Source organism: Cimex lectularius, unplaced genomic scaffold (genome assembly GCF_000648675.2).
Source record: "Cimex lectularius strain Harlan isolate CLEC.00 unplaced genomic scaffold, Clec_2.1 scaffold9, whole genome shotgun sequence".
NCBI lineage: Eukaryota > Metazoa > Arthropoda > Insecta > Hemiptera > Cimicidae > Cimex > Cimex lectularius.
In genome coordinates, this window is record NW_019392733.1 from 1,961,650 (window position 1) to 1,984,676 (window position 23,027).

Consider the following 23,027-nt stretch of genomic DNA (forward strand, 5'->3'; position numbering starts at 1 on the left):
ATACTTTTAATCTACAATCTTGGTTGAGATTAAAAGTATAATTAATTACAATAATTAATACGGTCAATTATGACTATAAAATTGATTGGATTAAAATTTGATAATTTTTGAGTTAATACTGAAAACGCACGTTCTCCCTTTTCTGTCTTGGCGATTTGTATTTGCACCATGGTTTAAAAGGCTTTGAGTCGCATCAGCATGTCCAAGGGTTACAGCATAAAATAAAGCGGAACAACCGTTATTATCTATCACATCAACTTCAGCATTGCAAAGAGAAATCAATGTCTCAACACAATCCGTATGACCTCTTGATCCAGCACAATGAAGAGCTAAAAATGTCAAACAAATTAATAAGCTATTAAGATGAACCAGTAATAAATGAGTAAACATCTAACCAGTCAAACCATCTTTATCAGCAGCTTCGACGCTTGCTCCTGCATTGACCAAAACAAGAATTGCTTCTGAACTTCCTGTTTACCAATAACATTAAATAACAGCTTTCAAATAATAAAAGGCATAAGACATAAACAAAAGAATATTATAACACAATTGAAATCTCATCTAAATATGACACTCAAACATTTTGTAAACATTTTCTCTTGTGGTCTGCAGGGTGATAAACCTATTGTTTGACCGTCACCTATCATCCTAGTCTACCTATTCTCACTGATTTTTGTTGGTCCAGATGCCATTTGGCATTTCGCCATCTTCAGACTTTCGGATTCAGATTGAATGAATGAAACAAACATGAATCACCCAAACACTGAGATAGCAAAATGCTGAAATGTGTTTGAACCAACAAAAATCAGTAAGAATAGTCAGACCATGATAATGGTAACTATCAAACAATTTTGTAAACAGTTTAGTTCACATTGAACAACACAAGCTTGAAAGAAATGTAAATGTTACATCAATTTGGATTAAATCATCATATAATTTTTTTGTGTGATATCTATTCATATGTATTAACTAAGAATGAAATAAAAGTTAAGCTGATGATACAAATTTATACAGTGCGTGTCATAGTACTCATTGAGTCATAGCAGTATATTTATTGTTTTTATGAAACTGTGTTATTACTATACTAATTTTGTTTTTCACTCACCTGCACTTGCAGCCCATAAAATTGGTTGCCGGCCATGATTATCAGGTAAATTTGGGTCTGCACCCTTGTCCAATAGGATCCTAAGAGCTGCCATGCCTAATCTGCGATCCGCTGGCATTTCGGATCCCGGTCCACACATTTGAGCCGCATAGTGTAGCGGGCATCCTCCATGCATATCACCCAAATTTGGATTTCCACCTTTGGATAATACCAACTCAAGACTGTCGATTTCACCACAAACTTGAAATCACAAGAAAAACAAATCAAACTTTTTTTCCCCCAAAAAATGCTGACAGATATTAAGCCAGTAGTATTTAACACACATGAATAAACTGTGAATAAACATAAAAAAATAAGTATTTGTTAAAAAAAAAAAAAAAATAACATTGGTAGTTTAAACAATCTAAAGACAGCCTATCATGATTTTCAGTGACTGTTCGTTATTTTGTCAATCATTCTTTTTTTATAAATTCACTACTTTCGTGGTCCGCTTGACCAATTAATACATGACAATTAATTAAGACTTTTAGTTGAGATGAAAAAAAGTCAATGGCACGAGCGGGATTTGAACCCACGATCTTCGGCTAGATACGCCGCTGCTCTACCACTTGAGCTATCGTGACCTCGATCCACTCGGACATCGACTTCCTATCTCAACCCCACCTTATGAGTTTTCCCTCCTTTTGCCATTTTTCGGCGTATCTAGCCGAAGATCGTGGGTTCGATTCCTGCTCGTGCCATTGACTTTTTTTCATCTCAACTAAAAGCCTTTTTTTATAAGTTCATAAAATAAACAAGATAAGACTTTTGTCTTTTGGTATTTTATTTTGAAGAATTTGAATCCTCTTGATCATGTTTTGGTGGCAATCTCCAGATCTCACTGCCATAGAGCAAGACCTAGAAGAGATAGAGAGCGTCCCATTCTCTGCCTTTAATTTTGACTTTCTATTTAGTAATGGATAAAAAAAGGGTTGTGTTTCTTGTTGCTTTGAAGTTCCATGTCAGGCTTTTGCCCATGGTGATTCCCAGATTATTTTACTGCCTTGTCTTTAGAGTGCCAGGCTATACAATCTACATCCATTTTCAGTTTCAATTTTGGGTTTCCATTTCTTAAAGTAAGTGCCCATTTCACTTAAGGATGTTTGGACTCTGCTGGCATTTTGTACAATACAATTTATTGAGTATATAAATTTTTTCACGTTGTCGATGATGGTAATATCATGGAATCTAGAAATCTAGAAACAATCAACAATCAACATCTAGAAATTAATCAGGATCTGGGAAAGAACCGATCCCTGTGGAGAGCCCATGTGGATATTTTGGGAAACAAAGCTATTTATCCATCCCAAACATTTTGATCACGTATATAAATATTATATTAAAAAGATGTAAGATGTAATGTTCGAGGTGTGCAATATACTGCACCCTTTGAAACCTATTGTATCTATTGCACACCGGTGAATTGTAGTTCATCAAGAAACTTGATTAGTAGGTCAGGTTTTGGTGGTTGAATTTCTTCTATGGTTATGCTGTACAATACATCCCAAAACACTTCCTTCTATGGGCACATATGGCACCACAGAATGTTAGTAGGTGTGTTTGTGTACTCTGCTTCTTTGAAGAATCTGCACATGCCGTGTTGGGATATACCAATCTTCTTCAGATGCTCATTCAGACTACAGTATCATGTCAGGATTCCAAGTTTTTTCATGCTTCCTTTTATGCATTCTGTTGTTTCTTTCCTTCCAAAACTCGCTAGAAGGTTCTTGGATTGTGCATGTCTGATGAGTGAATTCCATTGATTCCTCATTTTGATTTTGTATAAGATAATCATTGATAATGTAAATCCCTATGCCACAGAAGGGCTCAGGGATTATCAGCAGTGTAGCAGCCCCTTTCCTCGTTGTCCTCTACTCCTAAACATCCTGGGACCCAGCATAGGGTGACTTTCTTTGGCATACCTAATCTGTTTACTTTTTGTTTGGCAATTCACTACCATCTTTGAGCTAATGATGTTTGAGCTTAGTGTTTAGATGGCTCTAGATTTGACATTGCTGTATTCTTCTTTTTGTATCTTTTGTTCAAATTGGTACATCTCTCAATTACATGGACTTCAGCCTGGAAGATACTGGTGTATTTTCCCATCGGTTCTGAGTATTGGGTTTCAGGATTGAACACTCCTGCCCTGTACCATATTAAAGCGCTACCTCAGGTTATATTTCAGTTCATACAGTATGCCAGTATGCCACACCCTGTCAAAAGTCTGTCTCAGGTTGAGGAATACTTGTTTGAATATGGTTTCACCTTGAACCTTCTGATCAAGTTGTTGAATGCCCTTGCTTAAATCCAATCTGAAATCATTTAAGGGAGGTAGGACTCTGGTCTTGATTAGTTTGGTTAGATCTAAGCATGTAGCCATCAAGGTTTTGCTTGTATTTTCTCAGGCTGAGAATGCTCTCAGGTGGAGGATAGTTAGTAATTTCATTTTAGCCTTTGGGCAGTTGCTTGATTACTGTGACTGCACATTTCCTGACATTTCCAGCTTTTTCTATTTTTAAGGCTGTTTTTTTCTCATTGGTCAGTTTTTGATGGGAGATATATTTGATTGGTAACTCTGAGTTGATTTTCATCTTCATTCATTTGATAAGTGATTTGTAAAAAAAGTAACTAATTCTATCATCAAGACTTTGAAGACAAAAAAATGTAATATGATCTTACATGATCTAAGCAAAGCCTTTGACACAATTGATCATGAAATATTACTATGGAAATTTGAATATTTTGGAATGAGAGAAAATGCATTGTTTTTAGTCAAACTTTTTAAAAGGTATGGCACAAGTGACATCAAAAGATACTAAATCTAATCAATTAGAGATAAAGCGTGGTGTTCTCAAGGATCAATACTAGGGCCAATGTTTTTTATTTTTTATGTTAACAATATTTACCATTTCATAAAGGAAATGTACAGTAATTTAATAATATTTCAATTGACGACTAAAGCTTTTTGAGTAAAATGTTTTATTTTAAAAATATATTAGAAAGCGTTTATGACTATTTTTATGCAAATCTGTTGGTTTTGAATGCACAGAAAAATCATTTTATTAGCTTTGAAGTAACAAAAACAGAATATACAACTGTAAATTTTCTTGGTTTTATACTTGACAGTTCTTTAAAATGACATAAACAAAATAATATTTTATGTAAAATAATAATAATGAAAGTTTATGTTATCTACAGGCTGAGAGGCATAGTTGACATCGATACACACAGGAAAGTTTATATAGGTTTATTCCAGGTAATCTTCATGTATGGTGTATTGGTATGGACAAATGGATCATATCCAGAAAAAGTGCTTATTAAAAAAAAAAAAACTGTTCAAGAAACTTGTACATTAAACAAAGCATAGAAAGATTTCCAAAGGTTGCAGAGGTCACAAGCAAGGATACAAGAGATAGCACTGGCCTACTAGTGTCATTTTGGGGAGAAAAAAATGCATAATAAACTCGACAAGATGGTAAAAACATGGCAAAGAAAAAGTTATTACAAATGTTAAAAGGCACCTTACTTAACAATCATTGCTGAGTATGAAAATACTGAGTGTTTAAAGTCTATGCTGTAAGATATTTTCTGTGAATAAGTGTTTCCGTCATAAAATGTTTTAATATTATATTATTATTTGATATTTGTATTATACAGTTTTTTTACAGAATGTTAGGTTGTTATATTGTATTTTTATTTTTTTAGAGTATTATATTTTTAAGTATGATAATACAGGCAATTTGTTAAAGGTCATTAATTGAGACAGTACAAGTATGTACTCCAAGCATTACAATTTGTATAACAAACTTTATGTCCAGATCCATTACCTCTTTACCATATTATGCATTTTTAAAAATCAGATGTGATATTTTTTCCTTCGATGTTCCGCCTACACCCATAAATGGAAAATCTAAATCTTCTTGTGCGAAACCATAACGATTCATTTTTTTATATCTCATCATATCCCGCGATGAAAAATTGAATATTGGTGTAGTATCTTGAATTTGAAGTCATCATCCAAAGGATTTTCATTTTCTCTTAAACCTTGAAACCTTTATTAGAAGTAAAAACCATGCAACGTTTATCTTAAAGAAAATGGCGGCTGATAGAAAACATCGCAAAGAAAAAAAAAACGAAATAGTTATCGTTATGAGTGTATCGATAAATCGATTCCAACCAGATTGTAGCTCAGTATGTTGACTCTTCTTAAACACTGCGTTGTTAAGAAATTCAATGAGTCAGCCATCGCAAGCCACTCACGAAAGTGGAAAACTGTTAAATAATTCATGTAGCTCTTGCAAGAGTTGACTTACCGTAAATGGCTCCTGTTTTTCCTGTAGACTGTATTTAATTCGTATTTCGTATACAAGCCAATGAGTTCTTTTTGATCACGAAACCCCGAGACAAGTTGGAATAACATTGGGGTAAAAAACTGAGATTAATACTGGCGTATTTGTCTTTGTGAAAAATTTCCTAACATAAGATTTGAATTTAGATATTTATCAAGAAGAATAAGAAAAAATGTCTTGATTAATGAAGAAAGCCCTTCGGCTTTTACTTTGCCCGACCGGCCTTCGTGTCCTCGACAGTTTAGGCTCAGATGATAAGATTAGCGGATGAAAATCAGGTCTCTTTCTTTGGCGAGATCTTGTTTCGACAAATAAATAAAATAGGCCAACTACCGAATGGTGAAACTTAAAATTCTACCGTCTACCACTGTGTTAAAAAAGTCAATACACTAGATTCCGCTTATAACAATGCCGGGCCTAAAGATATAAACTGCTAGTGAAGTTTAGCTTTTACTACCGTCAGTTAAATTTGTCCGGAAATAATTATGCCGCATACCACGATATTCCTTATGTATTGGTAACAAAATGCAAGACCTGTTCTCTATCCGGATTCCGAGTACGACGTGAATTTTCCTAGAAACTAATGGCCACTTGTCAATCAACCTTGCTAGAAGAGGAACTACAAGATCATAATTGTCCGAGAACCTATAATAGGGATAACAAGACTTACTCTAGAGATCCCAGCCATAGTAAACTCGTAGTTAAAGAACCCTCATCAAAACAGGCAAACGTATTGCTAAATTAGACCGAGTAAAAGGAGGGTGGTACGATATAAACCGGCCAGTGGTATTAGAGGAAACACCTACATATAGGCATATTCAATGATGACTTTCTTCAACAAAGGAGAATCAAACCAGGATACAAAGGAAATTTGGGTAACGAGCTGACAAACTGGCAAAGGAGGAACTGCAAGACGATAGTAGTCTCAGAGCCTAAAATTAGGATAACAAGACTAACTCTAGAGGGCCAGACATAATGAACTCCTCAGTTAAAGAACCTTCATCAAAACTAGCCAACCCATTGCTGCAATTAACATTCAGGAGAGTAATAGCGCTACATACCGGTCACTGGCATCAGAGAAAACACCCACACAAGGGTGTATTCAATGAGGATCCATATTTTAGTTTATACGACGAGAAGGAAGAAACTGCCACCAATATCTTCGATTGCAAAGCATCATCTCAACCTAGACATTACGTAAGGTACCATGATGACCTAGAAAAACAGCCAATGATCTCGTTCTTGAATGGAAAATCAAGAACGGATTAATAAAGAAATTTTCTGTAATGAACAAGCTGACAAACTGGGTAAAAGAGGAACTGCAAGACCAACTGTGGGATGAGATCCTATAAATGGGATAATCAAATATAAAATCCTTCATTTCAGAATGCGTCCACAAAACACGAGGGAAAATGGACCACTCTAGAGGTTCCAGACATAACAGAATTTTATTGCTTTGTTGAAACATTGATTATTTTACTATTTATATATGCATGTGCGTTCTCCCCTGACTGTCTTGCGACCATGGGAAAAGCCTGCTTAAATCATATTATATACCTCGATTGATCTAATGAGCAGATATTACAATATCAACAATTCAATACGAATAAAGGCAAATTTTATAATAAGATTTTTGGTGGTGACTCGTATATGTACGTACGTCCAAACGAGGAAGGGATGAGGTATGATCAAGTTGAGCAGTTAGCCCTTAAGAGGTTGGACTATTTATATTACATTTTTGATTTGTTAGACCCCCAAAGGTCGATTAATATTGTAAAGTCCGTTGTTTCCGTGTCATCAATGATTGATGTTCGACCGGTCGTTGGATATCTTCGTTTGTGCCATCCGGTTTTGTAAGATTCACGTTGTTTATTAGCAATAAATTAGCAGATGCTGTCGGATTATTGAAGCGGTTCAAAGAGGTATTTGAATCAAGGCCAGTCGGCTCACAATCGATCACCCATCTTCATTATGGGCTTCGTTCCCGCTCCTTGAAAATATTGACACTACTCCCGCACCCCCGCGCTCACCATCGAATTCAAGCGGAAATTCGCGCCGGAACAAAACTTTTCACAAGCTTCTCCGGCCAATCCTAAAGTTTCCATATCGGTAATCAATCCGGCCGTTTTGTCATAATTTCATTCTGTATCAATTATGTGCCATCTAGAGGATTTGAAAACTTCTGTTACGGATTTTCCATGCAATGAGAACATCAATAGTCATTTTTAAGAAATTTCATAAAAGGTGTCATTGTGTGGTCTAGGGGGTGATGAACCGGTCATTTTCTACCTATCCTCGCTGCTTGGTCTGTCTGTCGCGTTTCAGCTTCTCGTCATCTTCAGCAGGACTGATAAACAGACCACCAGCGAGAGAGCGAAATCAGTTTAACTAACCGATAAAGTTTATCAATTTACTAAATCTTGATTCTATCTAGAAAAGACTACGGAAACATCTTCTATAGGAACGCTGCGAAAACCCATCTTGATCGACTGGACAGATTACAAAACAGTAGCAGGATGTTGCCAGATTGGAGACATGACATCCACCCTCACAAATGCCTTTGTGGTCGAAGCCGGACTAAATTGCATTTAAGAAGAGAAATATTAGCCGGGAAATATTTGTCTTTTAGATTAGAAGACAAGGCACCAGGTGATTCGAACCCTCACCCAATAAGCTTCAGTACAGAAAACGCAGGACTCTCGAGGACCTTTGCTGGTTCTTGGACGAAAGAACTCAGCTTGAGAAAAGTAATGTTTTCGACAAAGGATACAGTTCCTTGGGAAGTACAAAATAACATTGAAAGGTCATTACGCTATATAAGGACGAGCTAATACACCTGACTTTGTCAAATATTGCCATTAAAGATGACGTTGCCTTTCAGCGCCGGTACTGTACGCGTATAGTGTGCACTAAGCAGTCGGGCCCAAATCCCCCAGTGAACAGGAACCTGCTGCTCTGAATATTGCCAATAGCATTGCGGTTCAAATCAGATTGCCACAAATTTGCTCTGACTGTACAGCTTGAGGCCATAAAGTACATAGCGGAACAGCGCAGCCGAACATCAGTCCTAATGGACAGCCTCAGTGTGTTTTCCGCGGTTAGAGGCAACAACTATAAGTTCTCGTTGATTACAGCAATTAAACAACGCTTGATGGATTTAATAAAAAAAGAGTACGGATAATTTCCTGATTTGCGGAAAAGCAGTGGTCAGGGTTACCGACATAATTTCACATATAAACAAATATGCAAGCGAAAAATGGCAAGAGGAGACATGACAAATATACTAAAAGGGAAGGTATTCAACCTGCAATACCACCCAAACCAAGGTTCAGCAACACAGGAGCAACGAATTTTTTCACTTCCATTTGTAGACCCCGACTGAACCACAACCGTTTGACATACCATCTCTATAAAATCGGCATAAAATACAGCCCAGATAATGAATGTGACTAGGAAACATTAGCGGACCAAGATCATATTATTCTTTCGTCCTGTCCCCTTACTTCCAAAAAGAGAGCCTTACTGTATTCCGCTGTTTTGAGAAGTGGCCAGTCCTGCCTACGAAAAAAACAACATCATTTTAAGCAACATAAATAAATCCCAAATCAGATATGCTACTGATTTTTCGTCTTGACATCCTAAAAAATAGGAAAAGAAAAATACGAAACTAATATAAACATTTTATGGTTTTCCTGACCCTGCCTAATCTAACCTTAACCTGACTATCGACTAATGAAAATTATCAGGACTGTACTGATCAATTTATCATTTATCCCAAATAGATGAAATTTCGTAAAAAAATTATTTATTTCAGGCCCTTTCATGCATTTATAAAAAGCTATATTTTCTAATTAGAACTGGGTTTTATAAAATGGATGTTTTTATTTATATTTTGATCCTTGATGATGAATTTTCGGGTAATTGGGGCTTCGCACTTGCATATTTTCTTAGCTTTACTGAAAAATACCGAATAATGGATATATAACCTAACGTTTCCAATCCTAACCTAACTTAACCATACCTTAACCATCGATGAATGACCATCATCAAAACTATACTTATCTATTTATTATTAGCAAAAATTGATGAAGTTTCGTAAAAACATATTGTACACTTCTTTTTTTTTCACTAGCCTTAACCAAACTTAAGCCAGCCTAACCTAACCCGCCACTAATCCTAGTCTTTGGGAATGTATTTTTATAAACATCTAGCGTAAAATTGGAATCACAGAAAGCGCTGATGTTTTGTTTACAAATAATATAAAAATGATCCCAATATATTTAATTTTTTGGGTGGCTAGACTTGATTTTAAAAGGTTTTTGTCAATAAATCTTATTTAATATTGATAATATCTTTAAATATGGTAATATAATATCAATAAACCACTTCGAATATGGAATTTGTACTAGGAAACCCATGGAAAAGAAAATACAATTCCCATTCTAGAGACGATAAAAATCATTTTGAATTTAAATTAACTTAGAAAATGCAAATTGCATCTGATTCCACCCATTCATTGTTCACAGACTGAAAGTCAAAAAAATTAGTCACATTATTGCGTGTAGGACTGCAGTAATTGAGGGCCATAACATCAGGCTCAAGGCTTCACCGGCTTATCTCAGACCTCTCCCTATGGCCGACCGGCATTATCGTTGGCGTGATGGCCAAAGTAAATCCGGTTAAAGTGTACGTCAGAGGTATCGAACCGTTTCCCAAGAAAGCGATGACCAAGGGCCGGCTTTAAGCTCATACAGCCAAGGTCGCGATAGCACGACCTACCTTCACGTCGGCTTTAAGATGTTAGCTTTCCAAACACGTTAAGAACAGTCAAGATCTATTGTTTGAAACTAGTGTCAATCATTGATTGATTTAAGCAAAACCAACCGTACAAAATGACAACCTCAAGTCCCACAACCGAAAACTGTGGAAACTTACATAAATTCTTAAAACGAAACGGTAATCAAACTTTAAATAGAATAAGATTCAAAATGGTGTATTTCTATAGGGATGGACAGATACAAAATAATTAAACAGTTGAAGAAATATGTATGAATAAAAAATGAGGCCACTTTTAGATCTTTCTTTAGCCCCCCCCCTTAGATTAGACACATTGCTCTTATAAGATCAGATTTTCTACAAATTTATCAGAATTATTGTTATTTATAAAACATTAGAGATAGTGGGATTTTTGATATATGGTAAATCAAAACGTATCGGGCTTGATTCTCGTACCAACCAGTACTGGCACTCAATGAAGGAGGTTCCTTAACCATGTCGAGGGGGTATCGAGGCCATCGTCGTTTAAGTCGGCTTGAACTTCGGGATGTGAAAGGTTAGTGTGAAACGTTCGATCAGTTCATTAACAAAAAGATTGTTGGTATTGTGTGAAGTTAGTGGTGTAGTAAGGAGTTTTGACAATTTGAGGACTTTAACTGGAAGCTGGATATTGGAATGCTTAGCGGAATACCACAGTTCCACTACGTATGTCTGAAGTGGTCGCAGTAATGTTTTAAATAGGATTAGTTAAGTTTTGACATGTTCAAAATGCATTCAATGTTCATGTTGTTTACCTGTTGCCCAGTGTGCAGGCGTATGACCCTCGTTGTCCGGGGCGTTGACTGGTGCACCCCGCGAAAGGAGAAGCCTTGCGAGTGGAATGTTTCCAGCGATGACGGCCAAATGGAGCGGCGAATATCCATCCTGATCCTGGGACGAGACAAGCTGCGGCGAGGCGTCGAGCAGCGCTTGGGCACTTTTCACCCCGCCGTCGCCGCTTTCGGCGCAGTAGTGCAAAGCCGTCTTCAGACTCCTTTCTCTTTCGTTTACCGATCTCGGCTGCATCACAACAATAATTAAATAACATCTTCAAAAAACCCTTGTATAACTAGGAAATTCAACGAAACATTGATTTAACCTATGCTTCTATATTCTCTTGGGCGTGATTATGCGGCTTTCATGGAATATCCAAATTTAAACTAGGGCAATTATATGTCATTTTTTTATGCCTTAAAACCCAACGAAATGACACGTACATACTGCCAATACAGAAGGTCAACGAAAAAGATTCATTGTTATTACTAACATATTTAGTTTCACTTGTTTTGTTTATGTGCAGTCAATCATTCTACCGAATTTCACGTGATTTGTTCTGTGAAACTGGGTGTAAAAACTCTTCACGACAACTGTCAATAGAGACTTGGAGATTTATCCGACAGGGAAGTTGGGAACAGAAGTAATGGCTGTTTATCACCTTCCACAAGAAACCCATCCTCATCAACAGAGAGAGATCCTGAAGGGAGAATATTTTGCACAGTTTCAACCATTCGACATACTCGTTATTACCCCATTGAAGTCTTAAATTAATAATTATGTTAGTAAATTATTTACTATTTAATAAATTTCGTCTGATCACCTTCACGTAGTTAAGATAGATTGAATACCCCAGGAAACGCAAACCAAGCTACAGTACCCAAGTATGCTCTGAACCAACCCAAAATATCAAAGTTTTAATACAACAATATTCCGGAAACGTGATGTATTCTTCTTGATGAAACCCAAGTTTCTATTTCTCTTGGCCAGAACTAAATTAACATTCGGAGAAAATGAACACGCAGAGTCAAAGTTACTCTCAAATCACCAATCTCAGACATTCCATTCAATCGAGATCCCAGTAAAGAGTAGGAGGAGTGTTCCTCCTATAAAAAGAGATAAACAAACATTTGTCAAGATTAAGAGAAACTACATTCCTCAGACACCAAGAGGCAAACATAGTCTTACATAAGCAGACCGTTTTATTGCCAAGCCATCGTTGAATGAACATCATCACACCTACACTGATCAGTTTGTGGATTTATACAACTTATTCACTAATCTAACCTAACCCAGCATAACCTAACCCTACCTAACCTAATCCAACTCAACACAACCAAAACCTAACCCTACCCTTACCTAACAATCGACGAATGAACACCATCAGAACTATACTGATCTATTTATGATTTAGTCAAATCGAAGAAGTTTCGTTAAAAAATCGTTTACTTCAGACCCCTTCCATTTGTAAAAAACTATCTTTTCTAATTACAAATGGATTAACAATTGTCTTTTTTTGTCCATATTATGATCCTCGATGATGGATTTTCGTATATTTAACTTCCCCTAAACATAACTATTCCTAACCCTAACCCTAACCCAACCGAGACAACCTAACCCTAACCAAACCAGTCCTAACCTGACCTAACTATTCCTAATCTAAACCAAACCTAAACTAGTCAAACTATTCTGTCACTAACCCTTACCTTATATAACGTAACCTTTCCTAACATTAACCTAACCATTACCTTATATAACCTAACTATTCGTAACCCTAACTCTAGCCTAAGGTAATCAATCCATAAAACTTTAGGTAACCATAATCCACCCTAACTTAACACAGCATAATCCACACAACCTAAACTTACGCGAAACTGTCACCCCCTCCCCAAAAAAAGTGTATCGACTCCGAAAACACATCCGTGTTAAAAAGTGCAGCATCAAATGAAATGAATCTTAGCACAAAATAAGCAACGAGGGTGAACAAATTCCATTAGCAAATACCTTTTCCCTTGGCTCTAGGCTAAAAAAGTGATTAATTCAGAATTCAAAAACTGAAAAAATGGCTGATTGGAAGAAACGCCTCTCTGTGTCGGGACAATAAGCACATGTTTGATAAGAAAATCTTACTATCAAGATTTTGATATATTTTTTCAGGGTAATTTGCATACTCAGAGGTACCTGAGCGAAGTTCATTTTATAGATAAATGATCAAAATAGGCGTTTACAACAAGCTAATCGTCCGGGATCATGCTCGGCCAACGACAGCTCCTTTCTATGCAATTTGTTACATCGCATCAGGCAGTGTAAATGGGCTAACACCTATCAACTTTTAACCTCGCATAGCCATTTTAAACGGACACTGGGTCAGACAAGTTGGGACGAGCGTTATCCTGGTATAAAACGATCCCATTGGGATTAGCCAATTCTAGTCGTTTTGAGTCAACTGTTGACTTCAATCGCTCCAATCTAAAATTAACGGTTTGTTTGGGTGGGAGAAGCTCTTAATTCATGAAACCCACGTTCAATCCCAACAAATACTCTTGGGTTGTGATGCGGCTTTTATAATTGTTAAAAGTGGGTTGTTGCATTTTTCCCAGGATTTTCCTCTCTCCAAATCGAACTTCCCGATCCTGAACTAGCATACCACTTACGGACTGTGCTTCTCCTAAAGCGCCATCACTACAAACAATACAAATTTTCCTAGCAGTCTGTGTCGCTGCTTTCTCATTGCGACGGTAAAAAACAACCATCAAAAGACGAAAATGAACTTTTTCCTTTATTTTAAATTAACAAAATATCTTGCATAAATAGACTCTAGATTGAAACAGAAGAATTATTCATTTGATTTTCAAACTTGTGCATAAAATTAAAATACAGCTACTTGTTATATTTCAGTTACTGTACCTTCCCGCTGATAATATCAATTACCACCGGAATAAAAATACACGAAAGGTTGGATTTCCGTCTTTAAATTAAATATTCATTAAAATCGGCTTCGTGCCGTTCACTCTTCTTCGGTTATTGTCCTGCCTTTATCGATTAAATCATTTAAAATATGTAAAACACTATTATGACTATTTGGATCAGGCTTTATCTGCAAATTAAATGGTACGAATACAAAAGCAAATAATCGTATGAACTGGTTTTAAAATATTTAACCCTAAAACAGCTCGCAAGCAATAACTCCTTGTTAAAACTAACAATACGGAAAATTATAGGTCTCCGTACGGGTATAATTTTCACATAAAGAGGATGAGCAAATCAGAGAGAAACATGCGATGCATTTAGAAAAATGTACTGAGAAGGAGGAGGAATAAACCTCGAAATGCATCTACCTAAGAACTAAAGAAACGTTGGAAAAGCTTATGAAGTTTTTATAAACCAAATTAAAAAATATCTAACAAAAAAAGAAGCAAGAAAGATTTTTTTGTAGCCTGTATATATTAGTATTGTATACAATTCAAATGAGATCACAGTACTTTATTCACGGTCAAGCACTAATGCCAGCGCTTCACCCGGAAGACACATGCCATGATAAACCAGCTAATGCTGGGACTTAGTGTGAGGGATTAGGGGGCAAGGAGGTCTCGAGGCCATCGTCGTTGCGGGTTATCGGGATGGGTTTGTGTAAAACGGGCTCGTGCAGTAGGGTTACGATGGACCCAGAGGTTAGTTTGAAACTTTCGGAATCGGGATCAGTTCTTTGACAAAAGGAAGTTGAGGTCGATAGTGAAGTTAGTGAATTAAGGAGCTTTGACCATTTATCTGAGGACTTTTGATTAGAAGGATTGGATGCGCTGGTTTGGAGTTTTGGACGTCTTGGCAGAGACCCACAGTTCCATTCCGTATGTGGTCGTAGTAAAGTCTTGTATAAGGTTAGTTTAGTGTTGACGGTCAAAACGGATTTCGGCCCTAGAAGTCTTCGTAGCTGTCCAAGTCTTCTGTGAAGTTGTGTGTTGTCTTGTGTATCTCTGTTCTACTGACTAAGTATAGTCCGAAGTATTTGATTTGAATGGAAGTCGGTGTTTCTTTGTTGTTACTGTCCAGAGGAGGGCACGACAGTTTTTTCAATGTGAACGTACACTTGATACTTTTTCGTCATTCATTCTCATCCACCATGTTTTGCACTGTCTCCGTAAAGCTCAACGAGTACTTGTATGTTGTAAATTGCTTAGCTCGGTGTGCAGGTAGGTGAGCAGTATAGATGATATGAAGGATGGGACCAAGAACATTCTCTTGTGGGACGCCGGATCGTATCAGTTTGATTTCCCAGAACTCGTTGCAGCACCTCACTCTTAAGCAGCGGTCGGTTAGATAGGATATCAGCATAAGATAACAAGCAGTGGGTAGTTTTAAGCTTTTAAGTTTATAAAGATATATATAAAAATTTTCATAACCAATTTCCATACCACCTTGCCAAAATTGGTATTGTGGACAGCGCCAGTTGTGGATGCGAAGCGGACCATTGCCGATTCAAACCACGTTATCCTGGCATGCACAAGAAACACGATGGACAGGGAGGTTTTGTTCTCAGAACTAAAAAAAATGGAATAAAATTCCCAACAAAAATGGATATCGTACTCTCGGACACAAGAAACATCCCGGTTCTCGATGCACTCGTAGCCTTTATAAATAAGAACAATATGCATATTTGACAACATGAAGTACATACGGCAGGAACGAATAAAAAATTAGTTTGACTCGTTTGTGGCGTGGGGTTGTCCGGGGACGGGTGGGTTTGGGTGGTGCTGGACTGTGGGGTCGGGTGCCATAAGCGGCTTGGGCGTGTTTTGCCCCGGATTCTCTGGGGATGTGGTCTTTTCCATGGTGTTGTAAATGGTTTTTATCCACATCCCCGAAAATGGAAACCGTATATAGGCCCTAAAAAGAAATAAATAAGCATGAGTGCTGTCCCTTTAGGCAGGCTTGGGCATTCTCCCGCTTTCCGGCTGCGCCTTGCTTGCCCCTTCGGGCTTCCACATGCTGCGAAGGAGAGAAAAAAAAGAAATGGCGGATGCTCAAACGGCGATGCCAAAAAAAAGTTTATAAAGTATATCTAGGTGCCAGACCCTATCAAACACCTGTGCGACATCTAGGAGCGCACCCAACCTTGAGCAGAGGACATAGGGTCGACAATTCTGACACCTTGATGGATTGTAGAAAGATGTGGTCAGAAGCAGAACTGGTGAGAGGGAATTGTTTTATAAGCATCTAGGATGGCGATTAATCGCTTTAAAAGGAGCCTTTCGAATATGTTTGACATTGAAGGAAGAAGACTGATCTGCAGGAGGATATGTAGTTGGGATGTTTGTGAGCTTTAGGAATAAGAACATCGACGGAATATTTCCATGAGAAAAACTAGTGATTGGTTCATAGGATGGCATTATACATCGTGGTTAAGAAAACTATGCCTTGTAATGGAACAGAATTATGGAAGGTTTTGTAGTATGAAAAAAGTAAATTTTCGTTTCTGCAATTGGGGCCAATTTCTAGGGAGAAACTTTGCTGTCAAGTCAATTATAATGATCCCATTCATTTTCGTTTAGTCCGTTGTGAAATGGTGCCTGCCCATTACTGATTGTTCGAGTGACTAGGAAACGGAAAACTTCCTATTATACTGGTATATAAGATTTTGTTTCGATTTTAAAAAATAATGTTTTAATCGTGTCATATTTAGAAAATATCTGTAAAAACTATCATCTAAAATCGTTTCTTCGGAAAAGTTCAACAGATTTAAAAAACTCAAGGAAAAAAAGAAGTCCACCTTTCTGACAATCCTCTACCTTGACTTAACCGATTGTGGTATTGTTGATACACCCGGCAAATTGCCTTTCATATAGAAAGGAGAAAATCGTAGTATCAAGAAAAACCAATTTTATTCCATGTAACTTAAAGATCTGCCCTTTTCCTAATCGACAATTTTACCACACCTTTACCAAAAATAAATTAAAATCCAGTTTAATTCTCACCTTGGCATTGATAATTTTGATGACGTCGCCTTCTTTGCCTTGTTGACAAGCGTACATTAGGGAAGTTGCTCCGAACCTTTGGTTGGAGGGTTCACCAGTCATAATCTTATCTCACTGATTCACACTGCAAAAGAAATTCAAAACAATGTAAATTTATTGAGGACAGAAATTTAACGTTCGGTGTGAGAAGAGAAGATGTTAGTCCAAAAAGCAAATTCTGAGTTACACAGAGGCTATTTTTTTTTCTTTTTAAACGAGGGTTCGCAACAGCATAGGTTATATCAACCCTCGGTGTGCCGGTGTTTTTGAAAAAAAGCTCATTTGTAAGCATGTCGTGTTCGAATGCAGGGCCGCTGGATTCGAACCCGGGACCTTTACCTTACTCATGAGCGCCGTGTCAACGCCTAAACCGTTGCGGCCACCAACGCCCCCACACAGAGGCTAATTTGAATGTACAATTCCTCAATGTCAAATTATAAAAATAGTGAGTGTAAATAAATCACTGAACTATGGTTAGGGATGTTTAGGGAAGTTAGAGATGGTTGGGGAGGCAATTATGAGAATGAAATGCAGGAAAACATAACTATAATGAGTATAAGCATTATAAGATAACTCTATAAGAGCTGTAAAGGGACTAGGAAGGGATGGGGGAAAATAAAAGAAAGATGTGGTGGTTAAGAACTTAGAGATGTAAGGTCTGGAACGAGATGGCTTGGGTGGCAAATATGAGAATAAAGGGCTGGAAAGCAAAAGTATAATGAGCAAATGTAGTATAAGATAACCCTGTACAAGCTTTAAACGCACTAGTATCAGAGAAAAAACAAAACAAAGGCGTAATGGTTAGAAAACTTAAAGAAGGTTAGGGCTGGTCAGACATGACTTGGGAAGCAAGTTATGAGAACAAAAGGCTGGAAAGCATAAGCATAATGAGCATAATTAGTACGAGATAACTCTGTAAAAGCTTTAAAGGGACCAGAAACAAAACAAAAAAAGAAATGAAAGACATTATTGTTAGGATAATTAGAGATGGTTTCGAAGGCTACGTTGGTCTTTTTGTGTTTTTCCTAATTGGTATATATACGCATATGTGTGTTCTGTTAATTATGTTATTATTTATTTAATCTGGATTGACTTATATGTACATAAATACTGATTTATTATTTGCTTCTTTTTAGATTTAAATGTGTTTTTTTGGGAATAAGAATTTTTTCTCCACTTTAATAAGCGTCGTTTTATTGAATTGTTAAGTATTTTATTTTATGATCTTGGATGTAAAAGATCTGTTAGATTTATCTTTTCTCAAGAATGTAATTTTGTCTGGAAAACAAGGTTTGTTAAAAATGACGCTCACAATAAAATTTTATGTATATATAAAACTATTTTGTGCTTGAAAGCATGCAAAACCAGTCTAATCAGGCTTTAAAAGTAGTAAATGGACAGAAGCCGAGACTATAAATTAAAAAGAGTATATGACCTAAAAATAGCTACATAAAGGTGAACCAAAAATCCATAAAATACTCAGTCATATACGAATGAATATGTGGGATAATAGCAGTAAAGGAAGAACCACACAGCTCGGTCAAAATCCGTCTGAAGTTAAAATACATGTCAATCAAAAATGCTCAATTTTGTACTTTAAAATAAATTCACTAATTTCGTGGCCCGCTTGACCAATTAATATATTACAATTAATTAAGGTTTTTAGTTGAGATAAAAAAGTCAATGGCACGAGCGGGATTCGCACCCACGTTCTTCGGCTAGATACGCCGCTCCTCTACCACTTGAGCTATCTTGACCTCGATCCACTCGGACACTAACTTCAAAAAGGAGGGAAAATTCAAAAGGTGGGGTTGAGATGGGAAATTACTGTCCGAGTGGATCGAGGTCATGATAGCTCAAGGAGCAGCGGCGTATCTAGCCGAAGAACGTGGGTTCGAATCCCGCTCGTGCCATTGACTTTTTTATCTCAACTAAAAACCTAAATTAACTTTAAAATAAAGTTTAAACTTAATAAAGTTTAACCTGACTGAGAACTTTTAGTTTTTGTTTTCTCTAGTTTTGAAGTTTTTTGCAACAAATATTTCAGAATGATTCAGCCTGGTGCAAATTTCGGTCCACTTTTCCCAACCTTTATTGAAATGTACAAGACATTTTTACAATGTGTTCAGTAGAGTCTAAACTCTTCTGTGATTGGTTTTTGAGATAAGTATTAAATACGTGTTAAAAAATCTTTATAGTGTCATCAAAACAAAGTTTATTTACTTTTTGTTTTAATTCCATTAAATTTGTATTTGCATTATCATCGCCGGATTGTTTAAACAATGTTTGTAATGTTAAATAAATTATTCCTTAAATTTTTTCGTACTAAGAGCAAGTAATTTACTTTAAATTGGTTCTTGGTTGAAAACGATTTTTTTTAATAATTTGAGAACGGATGCTCCAAAGTTTTCGTGTCTACCTCCGACATTCCATTGTAAAGTTATTGTGTGTTTACTTCTTACTGTTGTTTTTTAATCTAATTTTTATAAAAGAGGTAAGTTTAAGCATATATTTATTACTCGTAATCCAAATTATGTGCTTCTACACCTGAAATGCAACAAAAAAGTGCGTTGAACCATGGTCCGATTCTCAACCCTTTCGCAGATATTTAACATTTTATTTTTTATTTATTTATTTTTTTCGACTATCTAAGGTATTCGTCATAAATTTACTCATAGCTCTTGAAATATTCATTTTTGGGAAAATTAAAAAAAAGGAAGCATAAAGAAGGAAAAATTTGACCATTTTTCTAATTTGCTTGTTCACCATGTTTGTGGTTACTTTTTTGTGTGTTCTGTTTGATATTTACGTTGAAGTTTTCTTTCTATTTGTGCTTTTTTTATTAGGCTAATGTTTATGTGGCTTCTGTTGAAGTTGCAAATTTAGTTTTTTTTACAAATTTTAGATTTGGAAGTTGTTGAAAGATTAGCAATTTTTTGCCAAAACTTAAATTGAATGTTCTACAAGGATGCCTTCTTAAAGGAAATTTAACGCTCTTTCCAATACATTGTTTGGATTTCCCCCAAAAAGATTAATTCAAGAGCTACGAGTAGATTTATGACGAACTTTTTTTTAGTGCATTTGAGGTGTCAAATCACCCTGTATAAAGAATGTCCTATATTTTCTTTTCCTTCCATTAATTTATGAATTTTTTCACCATGGCCAGCGCCGCCTACCTCAGCATCCGGAGATCCGCTATGGATTTTTTTTGACCATTCTTAATGGTTCGGCCAAAAAATGTAATTTTATTCCATAGCGTTTCCCCGAAATAAATTGACGCTTAAACAGGCGACCTCTCGATAGAACCATACTTTTGGCCTTATCCAAAAAATTCTTTACTGCATAAATTATGTACTAAAAAAAATCCAACAAAACACAAAAAAAAATGAGGGAATAAACTGTGAAGCTCAAAAGCTGCATGTAAAATTTATAACGAAAACCGTAGACAATAAAAAACAAAAATAAAATGTTGAATATCTGCGAAAGGGTTGAGACTCGGACCATGGTTCATACGAACTTTTTTGTTGCATTTCAGGTGTAGAAGCACCTGACCAACTTAGCCCTTCGAGTAATGAATTTAAATCTTATATGTTTACAGTAGAACACCGAAAAATAAAAAAAAAGATTATAACATTTTTTTGCTTTATTTCTTTAATATCTTGCCACTGTACAAGATGTTGAGCACCACTAACTACTGCTCCGCCGTACTGACCTATCAGCGCTCCCGACACCATGACCCCGACCTCAGGGAAGCACGACAGCTCATCTTATATATTTAAATTACATTTTTTATGAATTTAAATATCAATTTGTAAATCAATAAAATTTCTGAAGCTATCATTGTTTCAAAGTTGAATGGATCGTCAATGAGATTACATTCAAAAATTTCTGCTAGGAAAGTTTCTCTGATTTCGTGGTATTCCTCGCAATCAAAAAGTAAATGCTTTAAATACCGGGGGTGTTTTATTAAGATTTGGGAATAATACCCTGTAGAAAGACCCCTTTTCAACTGTACCATAAATATATTGCCACTTTTTGATCGAGTTTATTGAAAAACCTTTTAAAATTGTACATCTACAACGTAGCGGACGGCAGAACCCCAACCAGATACGTCAAATTCTGGGAGTGAAAACCCAACAAAACGGAAAGCAAAGATAGTAAACTACATTTTTATCTTTTTTGAAGCTTGATTTCCCTTTGAATCATAAAAGAGTAACTTTTGTTTCGATCTATTTTTTAAACTGAAGAATCTGAAGTGTCTCAGTTGAAGAGTAACAAAATTACGATGGTTATGAACGTCCGCATGATACCACTGCTATAGGTAATGATTGTGACACAATTCGTTATGATTATAATTTTGCTAGTAATTTTTTATATCATTTTTAGCTGGCATTTCTCACAAAGAAAGTCAATTTGAACATTGGGAGAAAGAAGACATTAGTCTATTAAACTCTTCGCCTCCAACGACACCTGAAAAATATTTTAATGAGTGGAGACCCCCAGTACCTCCAATTATATTTTTGGGCAGTCCAGGACTGAAAATTATTCCCGAAGCAAATATGCCCGTCGGCTTTTTAAAAAATAATTTGCACAAATGAACTTGTAGAACGTATTGCCAAGGGCAATGAATATTTATTAGCGCAATTAAACATTATTAAATTAAATTGTGACACTTATAAAATGATCATCGGAAACGATTTTATAAAATTTCTGGGAATACTTGAATAAGTATTGTCAGTTTTAATCGATTTTCGGATTTGCTGGAGCCTGGAGGACTATTTTTAATAAATTGCTCTTTAGAAAATTTATCTCTAAGAATGGATAATCACTAATCCGTAAGATTTTCTAGAAAGCTTTCGGATGACAAATTGAAAAAAAAATCCCTTTAGTAAATAATTTTAATTCTGTCATTCCCTTGCCTGTCTTCAGAAACCTGCGAACCACCTCTAAACTTTAGAAGGGACAAACTTGGTGCGAAGTCTATTTATAAGTTCTTTTCAATTAATTAAGGTTTTGGTTGAGATAAAAAAGTGAGTGTCACAAGCGGGATTCGAACCCACAACCTTCGGCTAAATACTCTGCTACTCTACCACTTGAGCTATCGTGACTTCGATCCACTCGGACGATAACTTCCCATCTCAACCTCAGCTTTTGAATTTTCCCTCCTAATCTATTTGATTCTCGGCGACGTAGCCCAATACGACCACTATCAATAAAGCAATCGTACATATTGTGTGTACCACCAAAATGTGCTCTTCGGTTCATTTTGAATGGAATACGTAATGCAACGAATATGTACTATTGTAAAATTTATTTACTTCCAGGAATTAAGATTTGCTCTCATAATATTATATGTACATTATATTAAATTGACTTGCATTCAAATAATGAAAAAATAGTTTAAAATAACATATATAATATAAAAGAATGTTTAATATAATCAAAAATAATATAACATAAGATAAAAATTAATAATTAAATTCATTAACTAAATAATATCTGTAACGTCAAGTGGAGCGGGAATAATTGACAAGATTCAAACTGTCAACAGTGTTTATAGCATATCTTTTAATTTTGTTTCTGTAAGAGGGGACGTCAAGGTGTCGCATGCTGAATTCTGCTTACACTGGATATATAGCCAAAAAAATAAACCCATCCTCTCTTGCCCCTAATTTACCCAATAAACATAGCTCAACCCTCCTTTCAACCCATTGAGAGGATTTTAGTTAAAGTAATTCACCCCTCATTTTAAATAGCCAACCCTTAAGTTAATCGCCAGTTCATTCGTGAATGAAAACATTCACATTCAACGTCCAGCTGTTTATGGAAGGTGAACCTAAGTGATTCTCTTATCACGTCAGATAGCCAAGCAGCCATCAAAGTACTGAGCTCAAATATCATTAGTTCAAAGATGGTGTTGAACTGCATAACCAA

The 23,027-nt window shown here is 36.2% G+C and overlaps 1 protein-coding gene across 2 annotated transcripts in view; it reads right to left on the reverse strand.

The window, feature by feature from the left end:
* The window catches only part of LOC106665426 (ankycorbin), a 36,213-nt gene that overhangs the window by 6,516 nt on the left and 6,670 nt on the right, over positions 1–23,027 (reverse strand). For both annotated transcript variants that reach the window (XM_014391842.2, XM_014391841.2), the window contains exons 2-6: positions 17,055–17,178; positions 11,064–11,328; positions 1,106–1,345; positions 396–470; positions 131–329 (exon numbers count right to left, since the gene is read on the reverse strand). In XM_014391842.2, coding sequence (XP_014247328.1) covers positions 131–329; positions 396–470; positions 1,106–1,345; positions 11,064–11,328; positions 17,055–17,156 — 881 coding nt within the window. In that variant the 5' untranslated portion in view covers positions 17,157–17,178. The remainder of the gene's footprint in view (positions 1–130; positions 330–395; positions 471–1,105; positions 1,346–11,063; positions 11,329–17,054; positions 17,179–23,027) is intronic.